The sequence below is a fragment of the Abramis brama genome (assembly GCF_963993115.1).
Source record: "Abramis brama genome assembly, chromosome: 2".
Lineage (NCBI taxonomy): Eukaryota > Metazoa > Chordata > Actinopteri > Cypriniformes > Leuciscidae > Abramis > Abramis brama.
Window position 1 is genome coordinate 39,529,675 of NC_139964.1, and position 19,014 is coordinate 39,548,688.

At 37.1% G+C, this 19,014-nt stretch overlaps 1 protein-coding gene across 9 annotated transcripts in view; it reads right to left on the reverse strand.

The window, feature by feature from the left end:
- Nucleotides 1-1,063: 1,063 nt before the first annotated feature.
- The window catches only part of gab1 (GRB2-associated binding protein 1), a 92,036-nt gene continuing 74,085 nt past the window's right edge, over nt 1,064-19,014 (reverse strand). For 7 of the 9 annotated variants that reach the window (XM_084099019.1, XM_084099025.1, XM_084099024.1 and 4 more), the window contains 8 exons: nt 17,705-18,348; nt 15,992-16,086; nt 15,573-15,876; nt 12,926-13,009; nt 9,335-9,428; nt 8,689-8,815; nt 3,710-3,838; nt 1,064-2,966 (listed from right to left, as the gene is read on the reverse strand). In XM_084099019.1, coding sequence (XP_083955145.1) covers nt 2,808-2,966; nt 3,710-3,838; nt 8,689-8,815; nt 9,335-9,428; nt 12,926-13,009; nt 15,573-15,876; nt 15,992-16,086; nt 17,705-18,348 — 1,636 coding nt within the window. In that variant the 3' untranslated portion in view covers nt 1,064-2,807. Of the gene's footprint in view, nt 2,967-3,709; nt 3,839-4,701; nt 4,778-8,688; nt 8,816-9,334; nt 9,429-12,925; nt 13,010-15,572; nt 15,877-15,991; nt 16,087-17,704; nt 18,349-19,014 lie in introns of all 9 variants that reach the window. The other 2 variants (XM_084099021.1, XM_084099020.1) reach the window with 2 other exon arrangements.

Sequence of the window (19,014 nt, forward strand, 5' to 3'; positions counted from 1 at the left end):
TTTAAGCAAATTGGAAGATGCAAGAACTGGCGTCTTTGAACATTTATGTAATAAATGTATCTATTTTTATATGTTCCATGACATGAACTGCTGTGTACAAGAGCACAGGCCAGCGTTCCCACATGATCAATGTGTTGCTATGCAAAGGGAGCGTGAAGTTCAAGTTCATAACTATTCAGAATGTACTTATTTTTATACATTTTCAGGATGTTAAAATGTGGTTCAGAATCACACATTACTTCAATGTGTACATAGTTGCCTATTCTTTATCTGAAAAAGGAGAGACTGGTATTACAAAAGGTAGAACATGATAAAATACACCCTGATAAAACTTGAAAACTTGTGAACCACACGTACATAATGTTTTTTTTTTTTCATGTTAAAAAAATCATTACAGATTTACAAAATAGAAGCAAAGAATTCTGAATATTCAAATTATAATTTTAAACTGATACTAGCATTTTAGTTTTTCCATTTTATTTTGTGGCTTCCCAGTTGGTAATAATTCTTTCAATTGATTGTTTAATGTTAGTTATTTTTCAATGTATTAAAATGTAATTGTCAGACACAAACCAGCCAACATTTTGTCATTTAAATCTCACCTTATAATGGAAATCACTAACACCAAATAACACCAGGAAAAAAAAAAAAGTTTGAAACCCAACAGATTTAAATTATGTCAGCTAATACACAATTAGCATTGTGTTTTTAAAAACCAGAATATGTTTTTGAGAATTGTTTAATTTCTTTTTGTTTCTTTATTGCTGATGAAAGGAATTCTGTTAAGATACTTGTTTCATTATAAAGTGCCTGTTAAGTGTTTAAAATATAAATGCCTACTTCTATAACCTGTGACAAGTTGAATTTCTGTCATTTAACATGTAACATGTTCCTGTGTCTAATTCCAAGTGCATTGATAAAAGAGTCGTGGTTGCAGTTGAGGCTCACTTACAGGGACCGATATCCATCAGGACACCGTTCATTTAGGGTGTAATATTAACCCATAATGTTCAATGCCATTGAAATTACAGTTCTGAAAACAAATCATCACAGATTCCATTAGTTGCAATGTCAGCAGTAATCTCCTGAAGTATCATTTTTATTGAGTTTATTTTAAAATGTACATTTCTTTCAGATTCATTAAAAAAAGATATAAAGCATCAGGGTCTGGGGGCTCAAAGAAAGAAAAAAAGAAAAAGATTTGAGTAGAAGGGAAACAATATAGGCACAGCTTTGAATCAAAAGACATGCTTGGAAAGCCTATTGATATATACAGCAGAAGCCACCAACGGTGTTGCAACACTTCAAGTGTCTTCTTGGCTTAAGAATGGTAGTTAGTAAAGCTATTTTATTTTACACACACAGTAAAGTTCTATGCTGATGTATTCTGTATAGATGTATTCTGACTTGAGCTAAAAATCACTGAACGGATCATATTTACAACATTCAAAAAAAGTTGCAATGGTAAGGCAGTTAGTTTCCAAGAGTTGTGAAACTCCATCTGAAATAAATTATCGAAGTGGCAGAAAATGCATTGATAGAGCAGTCACACAGAGAATGCAGAAACAAAATTAAATTCCTGAAACTACTTGACCGGCTTTTCCTCCCCTCTACGAAGGCATCTCATACAGCACAAAGCCTTTGTAATAATATCTTGCGTCGTAAGCAATTTCAAAAAGGTTTCTATGAGAACATACGAACTGCAACACTAAAGACGTCATCTATGGCTGCAAAATAAAATAAAATAAAATAAAATAAATGAACTCTGTTAAACCTTTCAGTGAGTACCTGACCTCGGCGCTTTCTGTAAATTGATACCTTGCTTCAAAACAAAGGAGAGAAAATAAAACCAAAAACATAAAACACACAAAAACTTTGAGAATTCTCTTCTCTGTTAAAAACTATCACAGTTCCTGATTCCACCAATAACATTTCATAGTTTCTGATACCATCTCAGACCGTGTAGACTTCTATCCTGCAGAATCCACACCTTAGCCTTAACATACTAGATATTAGATACAAATAAAGGACACTTTTATTCATGTACATAACACTATACAGTCTGCCTGCTGTCTTACATGCAAACGAAAATAATTTTCAAACAAACTAACTCTTTCACCTAAGTAGATTCACGGTTCAAGCAACTCAAAACCTTTTGATTGCACTACCGAATTACACTTGAGGCCCAAAAGAATAAAACAATTGGAAAACAAGTGAAACCTCGATGTCTAAAGGTTTCAGATTATCATGGAACTATATACACCAAAAAAAAAAAAAAAAAACCTTTTGGCCTCCTAAAACACATCCTAAAAACCCACCTTGGCAGATTTGTGAACATGGAACATTGTGAAAACAGAACAAAAACAACTGACAAATTCAACAGACCTGATGCACCCCGAGCCCATGGAATAATGTGCTTTAACACCTCGATGGGGGAAAAACGATATCCATGAATCAGAAACTGTCTGAGTGGATGGGTGAGGGAGGGGCAGTGTGTATCTTTATAGTACGAATAATGCTGCTCTGTTAGCGCAATATTTACTGGGCTTTCAGCCAATGAGGCATTGTGAGTCCTTCAGCCCCTGTTCTGTCCATCTTACTTCGAGTCTGTCAGCTTATACATGAGGATCCCTCGGATCAGCTCTCCCCTGCGTGGGTGCTGTCGTCTAGCAGGAAGCAGTGTAAACTAGCTGATCTGGGAGCTGTGACCTAGTCGCTGTCACACACCTGTATCTAAAATCAAACATCCTCCATTCCTCGGCCTCCCACGAGTCCTGACCAAGCAGAAAAGAGGAAAGAGGTGGGTGTCATTTGGGCCCTTTGCTGGGGGTGTCTGTCTCCGTCGACTGCCGTCCGTCACTCCAGGCCTCTCGTGTGCTCTTCAGTGCTTGCGTTCTCTGCTGATCCACCACCACATAGTCCACCCGCTCATCTGATGCTGAAATACCAGTCCCGTTACTCTTCTTCTGGAAGGTGAAGATATGACAGACAGTCAAAACCGGTCTTGCCAAAAATACCAGTGCTTGGATTGCGAGTTGATACTAAAATAAAAAATATGCTACGATTCTTTTCTCCAATATCAGTAATGTATAGAACTGACTTTTTCATTAAAAAAAAAAGAAATAAAAAATACTTTATTAATGAATAATTCATTGGAAATGTAAAGAATTTTGCACAGTATATCGATACAATATCAGTTATCGGATGATATTGGATATTTAACTGAACATAACTAAATAATACTTGACATTACGTGACATTGTTGTAGTTTAATTTGTAAATATTCATATTTAACTTTTTAAATAAAGGAGTAGGGATAATTACATTATTTAAAAAGCTAGAAATTAGGGGATGGGGACAATAAACTGGCACCAGAAGTAATGTAACAGCTGCCACTCATTACAGTCTCTTGTCTGCAGAGAACGGTGGAATATGATGAGAATGACCATATTCCATCAAGCTGACAAAAGAGCAGATTTTATTCCTGCTATATAATGATAAAAAAAAGGTGTATAATCATAGAGCCTGGGGATAATAGCACTGGTGTCAACATATATTATGCCCCCCATTGTTAAGCTTGTCAGCTATAGACAGTAAAAGCATGAGGTAGTCTGACTCCTGGTGATTAAAACCTCACACAAACACATCCATCCATAATAACTTATTTTAAAGTTTGTCTAGTTGTGAGAAATGATTTGTCATGTCTTACCTTCCGAGGAGGAGTTGATTTCCCAGGGTCCAAGTCGAGGTCCAGGTACTCCACCTGCTTGTCTCCTTTGGGCTTCACCATGGGACTACCACCTCCATCAGCATTCATTGGTGCTCCTAACTTCATGTTCTGAGATATCAAAAATAAAAATAAAATTATTACAAAAAAGGTTGAACATGAAACGTTTACCCGAGTCAATGGTCAAAAAGGTCATCAGAATTAGTTATTAAAAGATTTATACTATTGGTAAATTAATCTACGACAATGCTACTAGGTGATGTAAGTGAACAGTCAGATTTTTTTACATTTCTAATCTAACTATCTACATGTGGTCATTCACCCAACACTCATTCTGATGATTAAATCGGTACTGAGTTGCTTACCTTCATATCAAAATATGCAGAGAAAAATAGGTCTTTCTAAACTGTTTCAAATTGATCTGAGAGCTTCATAATTCATTAATGATCCATCTAAGTCATTCAAAATAATGCCCCATTAGTTCTACAGGATTCTGCTGAAAAACCACCACTGCAGATGACAATCCGACCTCTAAAAGTGTCGTTTCCAAAATGATTTCCTTACATTTCCATGGTGCGAGTCATAAATGTAAAAGGTGTGTATTGCATGATGTGGTTTTTCCATGCATGTTCTTCAAAATATATGAAACATTATTTCACTCTGCATTATTTACTAACTCAATACAAACCAAATCATCAAGTGACTGTCAGGGGGAACAACACTGCATTGCTAATATAATGCATACTGTATATAATTGATAAAAAACAATAACAAAATATTGATTAGAAAGATTATCATCTTTGAGCTAAAAAAAAATGGACTGGACATGTACTGTATTTAAAATTCATCTACACTCAAATTAGGTTTCACTCATGTTGAAATGAACGATTGTATACCCAATAGAAAAAGAAAAAAAAGAAGAAAACTTGTCAGGTCATACACTACGTTCAGTCTACTTTTGCAACCCTGCTCACCTCATCCAGCTTGTCTAGACCTGACACTTCTCTCTTTATAGGAGTGATGGGAACTGTACAGTAGAAGGACTCCTCTCTACAGAACGGAGGAACAAGGAGGAGAGGAGGAGCAGAAAAAAAAAATCAAAGAGTAAACAGGAAACAAACAGCAAAGGCAAGCAGAGGAACTAGAAATGAAAAATGCAAAACACAGGTGAGCCAGACAAAAGGATGCACAAAAGAATGCAAGGAACAGAATGTAGAAAATGAGAGACAGAAAAAGAGGCAGAGAAAATATTTTCCCAAGTATTTGGCAGCTGAATCCAGTGCATCAAAAGCCACACTGTGCAGTGTTATCAACATCACAGCTGTAAGCTGTTTGCTTGTTATTTTACAGCTAACATGCTAACATGTTAGCATGTTAGCAAACAAAACAAGCCATGCACAAAAAGCTCCATATCAAGAAAATGGTCCATTAATAGAAATAAGAATCACATTAATAAACACGAAAGTGGAACAGCAAAGATGCCCCTTCAGGTGAAACCAAGGAAACAAAAAAGAAATAGAAGAAAGACAACAAAAATAGCAGAAAACCTGGAGGGAAAAGAAAAGAAAAGAAAAGGTAGAAAAAGCAGCGAGGGGTCCTTCTATCCAGTTCACAGATCACAAAATATCACCCACCAATTAAAGGGGTCATGAACTTTTTTATTTTTATGTTATGTTCTTTGAGGTCCACTTATGTTAGCAAGACCTTTTACATAAACAACATAATTTAGAATTAACAGGCTATTTTCTATCCTGTTTTTGACCCTTTCTTTTAAACACTCGGTTTTGATAGGCGTGCCACATTCAAGACACAAATGCCCACTGCTACGATTGGGTAACAATTTTGCATATTAAAATAATTTTCAACGTCCCCACCATTACACGTGGAATTGTTTTGAAAACCTCTGTAGTTGAAAAATGGCAACCAGTGAAATTTAGCCAGACAAGTTTGAGCCAGAGTCTGATCCCGAATCAGAAGACAACGAGCCTACACCTCAAATATCAAGGATACTCCAGTCTGCAACAGCATGGAAATTAATCATCTTTATTTATATTTATTCCATAGCGTTTAAACAAAGATGCTCCAGAAAAGTGTTTCTCGTTTTCAGTTGAAATATTTGCCAACTGTGAAACATTTATGTGTATTACATGTAGTCTTGGTTTTGACAAAGTTGAAATACTTGAAGTTATCACAGCTATAATTGACAGGATATCTTATGGTGTTTTGTGTAAACGAATTATGAATACACAAAATCGTTCATATAGTCATTGTTCATCATTTTGCCTCTGAAACTTTCGCACAATTCAGAGCCACCGAATCACGAATATGAAAAAACGCATGCGAAAATTTTGGACTCAGTGTGCAAGGACCTTTACTCACCCTCTACTACATGCACAAATCGGTGGGCGGGGCTAAAGAGGCAATGATGTAGAAGTAGGCGTTGATCGCACTATGACGTCATACTCAGGCAATTTGAAGCGGGTCGTTTTGTCAGGCTTTTTTTTTTTTTAAATAAAAGCTGTTTTTGGACTAACAAAGTTTTGAGTTCTGAAACTTACAGGATATTTTTTATAGTACAAAGACCTCTTATTTGTCAAAAGATCAGGGAACATTTGATTCTTCAATTCATGACCCCTTTAAGATTTCTGGGAACTTTAATTCTCAATCTAGCCTTTGTCCCTAATAATGAAAAACAACAACACTGAATAGATTGTGTATATATATATATATAGAGTGTAAAAATGTAATGTAAATGTAAAAAAAATATATAGAATCAATGACAATGTTTATTTCAAAATCAAATGATGAAAAAAAAATTGAAGAAAACTAAGAATTCTAAGAATCATTTAATGTTGCTATCATATTTTCAAATCAATTTTACTTACCCGTTTAAAAGTTTGGGGTCAGTAAAACTTTTTTTTTTTTTACATTAAACGGATCAAAAGACACAGTCAAATCTATATATAAAAAATAAAAAAAGCTGTTCTTTTTAACTTTTGACCAGTTGAACAATATGGGATGCACCGATACCACTTTTTCCAGAACGAGTCTGATACGATACTTTTATTTTTAGTACTTGCTGATACCGATACCTGTGTTTTCATTGCATTGGCTTAGCCAAAATAGATATTTATAGATATTAACAGTTATTTTCATGCCTAATTATGCCTGTTAGAATGTATTCTAGGAACCACTGTTACTTTCACTGTTCATATTGTTGCTCTATCATATTTTATTTTTAAATAAATGGCACAATATTTTGAGCTGCTCCAACAGGGCTCAACCAGTCAAGAGCAGCGAGTGATTTTCTCTGTCTTTTGTTAGATTAACATTGAGGACAAAGACAGCAGTAGATTTATTAGGCTGCTGTCACTTTAAGAGCTGCTTATATCCAAAATACTGTTACACACGCGTTTTCTTTTAACTGTTTAAGTTTACTTTAGACATGACCGACTATACGGGCATTTTGACAATTTTGTGTGAATTTGTCCGTTAAAGCACAAGACGACATGAAAGAGAACTCTATTTAATAGGATATTCGCGTGCTGTCTGAGAGGCAGCATTCTGGGTCCGTGCTTCGGATGTTTGCGCACAGAAAACCTCTTGAAAACGTCATGCAATTACTATACCGCCTTAATGTAAATGTAGGGAGCCACTCATTATACACAAATCACGTAACAGTTCATGTCTTTACTTACACATACGATTTAGTTTTAATAAAATAATGCATGTGTGCTGAGTGAATGATCAACACTCAAGAGCATTCAACAAAAGTGCTAGCCCTCTCCCTCTCTTTACCGTTAGATAACGTTAGTAATATGCTCCTCATTTTTACTTTCTTTGCTATTGCCATATCTGACCGAACCACAAACTTTCCAGCAATGTCAGTGAAAAAGGGATGTGCGCTCGACTTGCTATGTCGCTGAGCGCTCAATCAACTCCACCTTTCGCTTATCAGCTCGCGGACAGCAGCTATATAGGGTGGAAATATTGAATTTGTTTATCATTCTATTAATTTGATACATTTACTTCATAGACATCATCCTTTGATATATCCATTCTGCTCTCTGTTTGCTCTGTTGTCAGTGTTTCTTTGTCGCAAGCACTGTACTGTACACACTGTGTGGTATTGATTGTTGGTATCGGAGCATTTTAATGAGTACAAGTTAGGGCTGCACGATTAATCACAATTAACATGGAAATCGCGCTTAACTGATGCGATTATGAAATCGCAAAGGCTGCGATTATTTTTAAAGCGCAGCTTGTCAGTGACGTACGGCTCTGTGATCTGTAATAAATGCTGCTCCATCTGAAAGCACTGCGAGTTTGAGTCGCTTATAATGTACAATTGAAAAAGCAACACACGTCAAACATCTTTCCAAACATGAGAAGCATTTATGAACCTCTTGTCCAACAAAAGACAACATTTAATAAATCAATCAAAGCATTTTAATATTCTGTTTATTCAGCTACAGTGATGCTATGATGCCCATAGGGATTTCCTGGAATGACATGTGTTGTCTTACTTCTGTGGCGGGGCATATTTGGCGTGTCTGCGTGAGAGCGCCCTCTGGCTTTTTTTTTTAATCGTGCAGCCCTAGAACAAGTACGAGTACACGAGCGCAGTATTGGGCACGATACCGATACTAATATCATGCATCATGAAACGGCTCTTTTAATTCTTTCAAATACATTAAAACAGAAAACAGTATTAATATTAGTAATAATAATATTTTACAATTTTGCTGTTTTTACTGTATCTTTAATCAAATAAATGCAGCCTTGGTGAGCATCTTTGTGAAAAGAGACTTCTTTCAAAAACATACCGACCCCAAACTTTACTTCTAAAGTTTTAGTTTTTATATACATATATACACACACTGAATATATTCCAATTCTGACAAATGTATATTTTTGTGGAAAAGTTGCTGTGGTGTTTTTTTTTTTTTTTTTTTACATACTGGTTCATCTGAAGACATATTAGCGTGTTGCATGGTAACATAATTCTCATCACAGTCGTCGGAGTCGCTGCTGGAGGCAGTGCTATGCCCCGAGGACGGTCTGGGGGCCGTGGTACACCTAGAGGGGCTGAGCAGCAAGACAACATTTACACTGCCGCTCGCTCACTCTCACACACACACACACACCCACAGACAAAGAACAGCAACACAAACTCTGGCTGTCTGGATTAATGCATGTTCTGAGCTGGACCTCTTTAGCTGATATTGTGGAACACAAAACACACTGGCAATCACAAAAATCCACACACGCACTTTCAACAGCCTTCCAGATACATGAGCCACGTGGCACTTACATCAATGTATTAACTCAATAAATAATTCAGGAACACAATTCATGGCATCATTGGACTGTCATCATTACCACTTCAACCATTATGTGGTGCTAGGTTGCGATGACAGTAAAATAACTTACAATGGTGGCGTTTTACTATCATCACTACTATATTACTATAATGGCATGTTAGGACAAGACTACAGGAATGCATGAATGATTAGTTATTTAGCCTGTGGTGTCTGTTGCGTGGAGGCCATGCAGAACCATGCTTAATTGCTGATCTGTTTCAGAGGAAACATGCCCAACACTTACTCCCTCGTGAAGGATCTGGTCACGGGGGAACGGACCGGTGCCGTATACTCTTCCCACTCAGGTAAAGGCTTGATCTCCAAAGGGGCCGGCTTAACTGCAAGAAAAACACCAGTTTAATTCTGAAAAATGTTCAGATGACATAATACCAACCAAAGGTTCGGCCCAATATTGTAAACATAATAATAGAAACTAAATATATAAAAAAATAATGAATAAATGACAAAAACTCTTTCCCCGTCATTGACGGAATTTTCCGTCATTTATGAGACAGTGCTTCCCCGCCATTGATGGAATTTTACGGCAATCCACGTTTTCAATGTTATCCGTTAGGGGGCGCTATATTGCATCTTCTGAAAGTACAGAATCTACAGATCAAAACACAGACGAAAAAGAAGCAGAAACAGGCGGTAGAAGCATTGCTTAAACACATGCTGTAGTATTTGACAGATGTGATTTTCTCAGCTTTTTGTTCAAAATGTTGCTTTTTTTTATTAAACTTACCCAGATTCAAGTGTTGATAAAAAAATAATAATAATAATTAATACAAATAATTGTATTTCTTTGTATCTTTTGATAGATTTCATGTTCAAATATTCATACATAAAATATTCTGAGGGCCATGAAAGTTTTGTAAAAATGATCAAATTCTGGTGGCGGCAGGCAACGCTGGCGGGGAAAGAGTTAAACAAGCAGAACAAATCTGTGTGTACATTCTTCAAAGAAACAATCAAACATAAATTGTTGCAATGAATTCAATGGGACAAGTTACTTTAACAAATATTTACAAACAAATTTGCGTGTAATTTATGAGGGTTCAGGTTGTTTGAAAGAATAATAAAAATAAAAAAAACCTGAATAATAAATATTCATTTACAAAATAAATAATGCTTAATTATAATATATACAAATTATATAAAAATTAAAAATTAATGTGAGGAATTCCACATGCAGCTAATGGTAGGTGTTTAGCCAGTAGAAGGTGATATCTGTTATGTAGTACATCATGGGAGTGAGAAGTAAATAAGTACCCTTTCCTCAGTGGGATAAGTTTGTTTCACTCCATTTTTTCCTTAAGAACACAATTAAATAAAATACGGATCATTAGTCATTAGAACTGAAATCACACCTGAGGGAAAAGCAAGGCCACAGCTAAATAAAGGGTAAAACGAGTGATAATCATACACATCCTCTTTTCTGCATTTTTTGCTTTATTTTTTTTGCTCTCATATAAGAAGCATCTGATTCAGTTATCATCACAGCTGGCCCGACACTTTGCTGAGCTGAGAAGCGCCCAATCTGGCAACTGAGGAGTAGCTGTAGTTGGCTGAAACGCACACCAGCTGGTGCCAGTGTGTGAGGGAAGAGAGCACAGACTGGTATGCATCTCAAGGCCCTAAGTGAACTTTTTGGGCACATAATGTGGCTTGAGGAATTTTGTAAAAAAAAAAAAATAAATAAATAAAAAAAAAAATTACTCTAAAACACTAGATGGTGATTCATCTATATGGGACAACTGTTGTATTATTGTACCACAGTACAATATTTTACTAATATATGGAATTGTGATGACAAGACATGCATCACAAAATGTATTAATTATTTTTATTTTTTTCAATCTAAAGGTGCACAGAGTATTTTTCTTTACTTTTCTTTGCACTGCTCTGATGGCATTTTATTTAACATGTGGCACTGCATATTTACTTCAGAGCCTCCTTAACTTGGGGGTTCAAAACTGTCCAAATAGATAATCACCAGTGTTTCCTTCAATGCATTTGAGACTTTCACCTCCAATGCTTATCGCTACTATTTAAAAATTATTTAACACATATTAATAACACAATTAATTAAAAAAAAGTATCTTTGGACACCCTGATGGCAGTTACACTACCATTCAAAAGTTTGGGGTGGGCAATTTTGTCAAGATATTATTGATTTTATTCAGCAAGGATGCATTAAATTGATCACAAGTGAAAGAAAAGATTTCTAAATGCTGTTCTTTTGAACTTTATTTTCATTAAATAATCCTCAGTACAAATATTCAGCAGTACAACTGTTTTCAACATTAATAATAATAAGAAATGTTACTTTAGCACCAAATCATCATATTAGAATCATGTGATCATGTGACACTGAAGACTGGAGCAATGATGCTGAAAATTCAGCTTTACCATCACAGGACTAAATTATATTTTAAAATATATTTAAATAGAAAATTGTTATCAGAATTATAATAATATGTCATAATGTTACTGTTTTTACTGTATCTTGAGCATAACAGACTTAGAAACCCCAAACTTTTGAACAGTAGTGTATCTTTGGAAACCCTGATGGCAGATATATCCTGATGCCATTAAATAAAGCAGCATCAGGAAGCTCCCAAGATTCTAACCAGACACCTGAATCGCTCTTCAGACGATTAGTCATGATAGGATTCATCCGCCCACTGCCAGCTCTTGTCAAAATGACTCAAAAATGCTTCTGCAAATGTGTTGGTTAAGTGTTTATGATGTTTATGAGCGGTTTGAAAGTGAAAGGTGTTTGTAGAGACTCTGATGATTGAGTGTCAAACATTAATCAGTTAGTTTTACCTGCGATAGCTTCCCTCCCAGACACAACAAGCATCACTCAACCAGAACCTAGAAACCTCAACTCACATATCACAAATTCATTTGCTTAATAACCAGCTGACCAACCATTTAAGAAACAAATCCAAAAGCCTTCAGATGGACCGGAATCTGTGCACACAACAGACCAATGCAACGGATAGACAACAGTAGTAACTATGAAATTGAAGTTCCTTCACACACTGCAGGTAGTGAAGCTATGCGTGTTTGTATGATAGACTATGTTCACACAGTTAGTCTTTGGGATTGGAAGCCATTTTTACAATGAATTGTGTCAAATTGTTCTGATCATACAACAGCTTACAGTAGCACAAGAAGCTTGAATATGGTCTCTCTCTGTATTAAAGTATAACCTGTCAAGTGCTTTTATTCTATAAAGGTGTGAATAACAGTGGCTAAAGTAAATATTTGGTAAAATATGTGATTATATGTCCTTAAAATGTGTCACTTTGGGTATAAAATGCATTTCTCACTCTCATAACCAAATTGTGTGTAAACAGAACTGTATTTAGTACTAAGGAGTCACCAATATAATTATTTTCATGTTATGGCCAAAAACCAATAAATGGCTGAAATTAAAATTCTAAATTTTGACTGTATGCATGTATGCATGTATGTATATATGTATATATGTATATATAAAGTCTAAATTATAAACTTCATAACTTAAAATACAAAACAACTAAAACAAATTATTGTATTATGTTTAGATATGATTTAGATTCAATAGCAGGTGTCATGTGAACACACACACACACACACACACACACACATATATAATATTAACAGCTACCTACAAGAGAGATAACCATTGCTGTGTGACGGTAGCCATATTCTCAGTTTATAAATAGATTTATTAGATTTCTTCTATTATACATTGTGTTGTTCACAATTAGAGCTTGCTGGAACCTTAAAAAAAAAAAATACACCGCAGACAATGAAAGTAGCATTCTGTCGAGGTACGTACCCTTACGCCGTCTTGAGAATTCACCTATGGTTTGGGAGTCGGTTCGCTCAAGACCGACTGCTCTGTTTATTTTAGGGCTCTGACCTGAATTGGTGAGAGAAAACTTCTTTGTTACATGTCTTCTTTAGAGAAATCGGTCTTGTGTTGTCTTCTAAACTTCACACCCATGCAATTTAGCACAATCACACAGCCACCTCCATCACCTGGCCTCATCTCTTTTTCCGCACAAATATGTGTTGGGCTGCTGCCATGGCAACAACTCTTCATGCATATAAGACATGCGATGAACAAGGCTTTCCCACAAAGACGGACTTGGGCGAGACATGCACAGGGTTAAACAGACACACGTGGGTGAGTAAAGCATTCACACCAACCGGCGACACGCCAGCATGTGGCTCAGACAGACAGAAGGGTTCAGTAATGTCAATATTACAAAAATTAAACCAACATTTTTTTTTCTGCTGTACGCATGTAGATGCCACAAGAAAACACCACAAGTCAACAGTGATGAGGGCCACAATTAAACAGACCAAAAACAAAAGAAGAATTTATTTCCAAGATGTGAATGTTCAGGTAAAAAGTTAGATAAAGGGAGAGATAGAAACCAGACAGAACAGATACTAAAATTTGAATTTAGCCCGAAAGCTAATATAGAGTAGCCACTAAAAAGGATGATGAGCAAGACAAACACGCTAAGACACAAAGTAGCCAACAACTGCCTATGAAATGCCACCAAAGCCATTTGAATCACACAATGTTCAGCAAAAGCTTGCAAATACACAACAAACATAATAAGCTGTGGCCTGAAGAGCAGCAGAAAGGACTCCTTTTACAACACACTGTACATTTGAGAAGGATGAGAGAACAGTGAAAATTGTGCTTGGCCCATGTTTAAAGAAAATTTGAAAACTGATTTTAAAGAAGACCTATTCATTACTCTACAGTACATACACTACTTGGCCAAATGTGTGTGGACAACCTAACATCATACCAGTATGTGCTTGTTGAAAATTTCAATTTAAAGCCATTGGCATTATGTTGTAGTAGCGATGTTTCCATGCATAGTTGGAATTTAATTTACGCATTTTTTTTTTTTTTTTTTTTAAATGAATATAATGGAAAGAAATTGCAAATGATGCAACTTTCCATCCATTCAAAAGAATAAAAAGGTCATGAGTAAAGAAATGGCATTTGGGGCAATTGTTCAATTTTTGAACAACTGTTGCAAGTGCATTGGACCGAGCACCACAACAAGCTTGTAGCCAATCAGCAGTAGGGGGCGTGTCCACTCATGATGGGGGAGGAGAGAGAGTGAGCAAGAGGGAGATTTGAAGAAAAGAGAGATGGCTGAGAGAGAAAGACATTACAAAAGATAAAGACTCAAAGGAATATTACTGGAAAATTAAGGGTTATGATCAGGCAAGAGCTTTAGAACCTCCGTTAGACAAGCTTTCCAGCGCTGGAGAGACTTAAGCGGGAAGGCCTGAAAATGGACGCCGAGGCTGCGTTGTTTCTGCTCCGTACGCGTGTAACATTGGTTTTGAGTGTGTGCTGCTGAACACACTCTTGCATTGCGTGTTCGTGCATTTTGGGCGGAGCAATGAAGGGAGGGGGGTGTTTGTTTGGGTTGATTTCAATTATCAAGAGTGTTTAACCACAATTTTGAAAAATCACACTGCACCTTTAAATGTATTAAATGTCTTGAAGGTTTAGAGCACGCTTCAGGTTTGCTACTGATCGATGGCAGATGCCTTATGTCTGAGTGACAGATCGTCAGGTAATATTAGCTAATCATCTGCGCTAATTATTTAGTCACATGACTTGAGGCAACGTCACCAGACCTTTTTCATACGCATCAGCTATTTATTTGGTAAATGTATTTTCATGGTAGTTTACGAGCATATCTAATTACATTTCTCGGGTTTTGGTATTTGATATTATGCACCTGCTAGTCAAAGGTGTCTCTGAAATAACTGTTAATTATACTTGGTTTAAGCATAGTTATGGCCGTGCGGTGCATCTCTGCATGCAAGTTGCTGCCTCTTGCATTAGTCAGCGCTCAGAAACAGTAACACGAATGAGCGCAGAGAGCTGCTGCCATTAATGTTAGGATCAACAGTGCTGTCCCAGCTGTCTGCTGATGTTTCGGGGCTGCTTGTGCAACTTTCAAGCACGTCCCCTTTTTCTCTCAGACCAGATTGAAATTCCCCTTGCAGGTCTGGCCATCAAAGAGGTCTTTCACTAAGGCACAATGGGGACAGAGGTGACCGCTCCAGGCTAACAGCGCAGACAGGCTCCCTCATACCCAAGGCTCAGAGTCTGTGGACAATAGCTTCTTTCATTTGTGAGGTCACATGCTAACGATTAAAAGGCAAAGGCCACTGAAACAGCAGTGCAGACTAGTTCGCAAAGCAAGTTGAAAGATCTGCAATGTGAGTTATGACCGTATAACGACGAGCAGTCCGAGAACTCGATCAACGTTAGTTTCAGAAGCGTTTCATGCGGACGAGATGTTGCATAAGCATGGGCCGGCACCTGTTATTGAGAAATGTGTTAATGAGAGTCGCTGTGCTGAAGAGATGCAAGCACCATACACATTCACACACTTATAGCACCCACCACAAAAGAAACAAACCTCAGGGCTCACCTTTACGGTCAGGTTTGAGGTTGCGGTCTACAGGTGGCGGTTGGCATTCAGTTATGTGCATCGGTCTGCGTGGCGGGGTCTTGGGGCTGGAGCGGAAGCCCATGTGGGCTGGAGGGGGCACCTGTTTTCCGAGAGAGGAAAACTCCACTGTGCCTGGTGTCATGGGCACGTAGTTGGGCTCCTGAATGGGCTCTGATAGGCTGCCGGAGCGGTGATGTGACGAAGAGTGGACGCTCATGGGCACATAGTTCTCATCCATCTCCTCAGTGGAAACACCTCCTACTGGCAACATGCCTTTATTCTTCTGCATGCATCAAAGAACAGGGAAGAAACTGTCAGGGATAATTGAGACTCTTGAAAGATGGGACATAGCATTTTAGAATAAATAAATATACAATTTAATAAGTAAGAAAACTTACAAAATAGTTGTTGAAGCTTTCATTAAAATCAAACGAACAACTTTTGTCTGGGGGGAAGGGACGGGGTATATCATAGCAGTCTTGAGATCCGTAATCTGTGAAACAAATACAAAATAACTGAACGATGTCAAAAAAAGTCATATGCCTCTCTTATGCTCACCAAGGCTGCATTTATTGATCAAAACTAAAGTAAAAACATTATAGTAATAATGTGAATTATTACAATTTTAAAGAACTGATTTCAGTTTAATACAATTTAAAATGAAGTTTATTTCTCTAATGGCAATGCTGAATTTTCAGCATCATTACTCCAGTCTTCAGAGTCACATGATCCTTCAGAATCCTTTTAATAGGCTGATTTGGTGCACAAGAAACATTTCTTATTATTATCAATGTTGAAAACTGCTGCTAATTTTTTTGTAGAAACCCTTTTTTCAGGATTATCAAATAATAGTCTTAGATAGTTCAGAATAGATATATTTATTTTAAATACAATGTTTTATAACAATGTGAAAGTCTATACTGTCACTTGGTCAACTTATGCATCCTTGCTGTATAAAAATATTAATTTATTTAAAAAAATTCTTACTCTCCCCCAAACATACATGCATACATACATAGTTATGGTATCTGGTTGTGCATTTATTATGGAGGCATCTGTGAAGAAGGGAGTGTATGTAAACAAGATGTTGCAATACCACCAAACAACACTAGAGGTCCCCACTCATGACTACATGACTCCTTTGTTGCAGCACAAACAGCCTTCTATTAAAACATCCTGAGAGAATGATTTATGAGGCAATGAGACAATAATCAATATTTAGGATCCCAAAATAAAGATATCCACAGTACATTCTGGCCAACTGTAAGAAAACAAATATATAAGAATTTTTATAAAAATAAATATTGACAAGGTTTGTCAAGGTGTCTTTTCCAAATTCCAAGCGATCCAATCCTATTAATTACACCACTCGTACATTAATCCTTTATCCGCTTTACTATAGGATGCTTAACACATAACTGTCAATCAGACAGAACAAACCTGTAGTAAAATCAATTACTACAATGCAAAATGCCTTACAGCCCCAAATATTTACAATATAAATAATTATTATACACAAGCATTCAGAGGTTTGGGGTCGCTATGCTCTTATGCTCACCAAGGTTGCATTTATTTGATCAAAATTCGAAATATTATTACAATTTAAAACAACCGTTTTCTATTTTAATACAATTTTAAAATATATTCCTGTGATGGTAAAGCTGAATTTTCTGCAGCCATTACTCCAGTCTTCAGTGTCACATGATCCTTCAGAAATCATTCTAATATGCTGATTTTGGTGCTCAAGGAACATTTCTTATTATTATCAATTTTGAAAGCAGTTGTGATACTTAATATTTTTGTGGAAACTGTGATTTTCTTTTTTGGATTCTTTAATGGAGAGTTCAAAAGAACAGCATTTATTTAAAACAGAAATGTATTGAAACAAGTAATTATTGTAATAAGTATTTATTTATTTTAAAAAAAAAGTACTCCATTTACTCAACCATTATAAAGTTCTGCATGGAGTCAGTACATACTGCTGTTACATCTATGCACGTTATCTAGAAGCCAAAGTGACATTCCCTGCATTCATAATTAGACTTCTTTAGAATTGTAGCTTACGTATATTGTTACTGAACATTTGCTTTAACATTTTCATATCCTCTCACCTTTACGCAGGCGTGAAGAATCCATTGTACCAATAGTGTTGCTTCTTAGTGCTTTGTTCCCTCCTGCACTAGACGGCACACAGTAATTCCCATCCGTCTCAGACACTGACCGTGGCACCACATACGTGTCCGTGGGCGACCGCTCAGGTGGGACTGATCCAGCGGTCAGTAAAGGCTTGGGCGGGCGAGGGGGCGGTACCACGTCTGAGGCCCCTGAAACAGCCTCCACCCCGGCTGTACGGGGAACCTGGTAGGTGCAGTTGCTTCCAGGTGTGGGTGGAATATCATAGCTGACCGACAAGTTCCGTAACTGGGCTTCTAAGGAGGGTTTACGACCAGGCGTGTTAAAGACATAGAGTTCACCAGGCTCACTGTCAGGAGCGGGAGGGGAGGATGCCGACTTCGGCAGTAGCACAGTGTCCTGAGAGTAACTTCGGGGTAGGTGGTACAGGCCCTGCGAGTCGGCCGACAACGACTGCCCCCGCGAAGGAGGAGAATCATAGAGCCCAGCGGCATGCTGGGTAGGAAAGAAACCATTGATCGAGGCGTGCTTAGAAAAGGAGGAGGTGGGCGTGTAGTGGGAAGGGAGGTTGTCATTACAGTCGGGTTCGGAAGAGGTAGACTTGGAGCAGTCGCCATGGGCCCTGCAAAGATACCAACTGTCAGTTAAATAACACAAACTGAATATATTACAACAAACTTGCTGTTCATCACTACAAAGATGAAAACACCTCCTCAAACACATACCACGCTATTCATGTCAACATGCTGCCTGAAAATAGCTTTCATTGTTATGAAAAATCACAATACAAATTAGACTTAACTTCAATATACAAATCTCAGTTTGAATTAACTGGCATTTAAAATGTAAAAGGTACAGTCAGACGGTAATTACTGCATAATAACTGAATCCTAAAGTGGTTTAATTTTGAAATAATGACAAGATGACTATATTATCCAACTTATTACACAGCAACTTGGCATTTAAAGGTGCATCCAATAGGTTGGTGCTAATTTAAAAAGTTTTACACATTAAAAAATAAAAAGTGCTTTTGTGAAGAGTCACTTTAATGGTGTGTATTCAAATGAGATAAAGGCTGAATCCCAATTCTCTGTCTTACCCCTTCCCCTACCCCTACCCCTTCGTCTTACCCCTAAGCCCTTGTCCCTCGAAACCGAGTGGTAAGCGCTAGGGGTGAAAACATACCCCTATGAAATGAGACGCCACTTGGTTACGTCATCATACATCATACTCCGGCGTCCCTGTGTGATACAGGACAGTATATTGTAACGAGTGGAAATAAGTATGG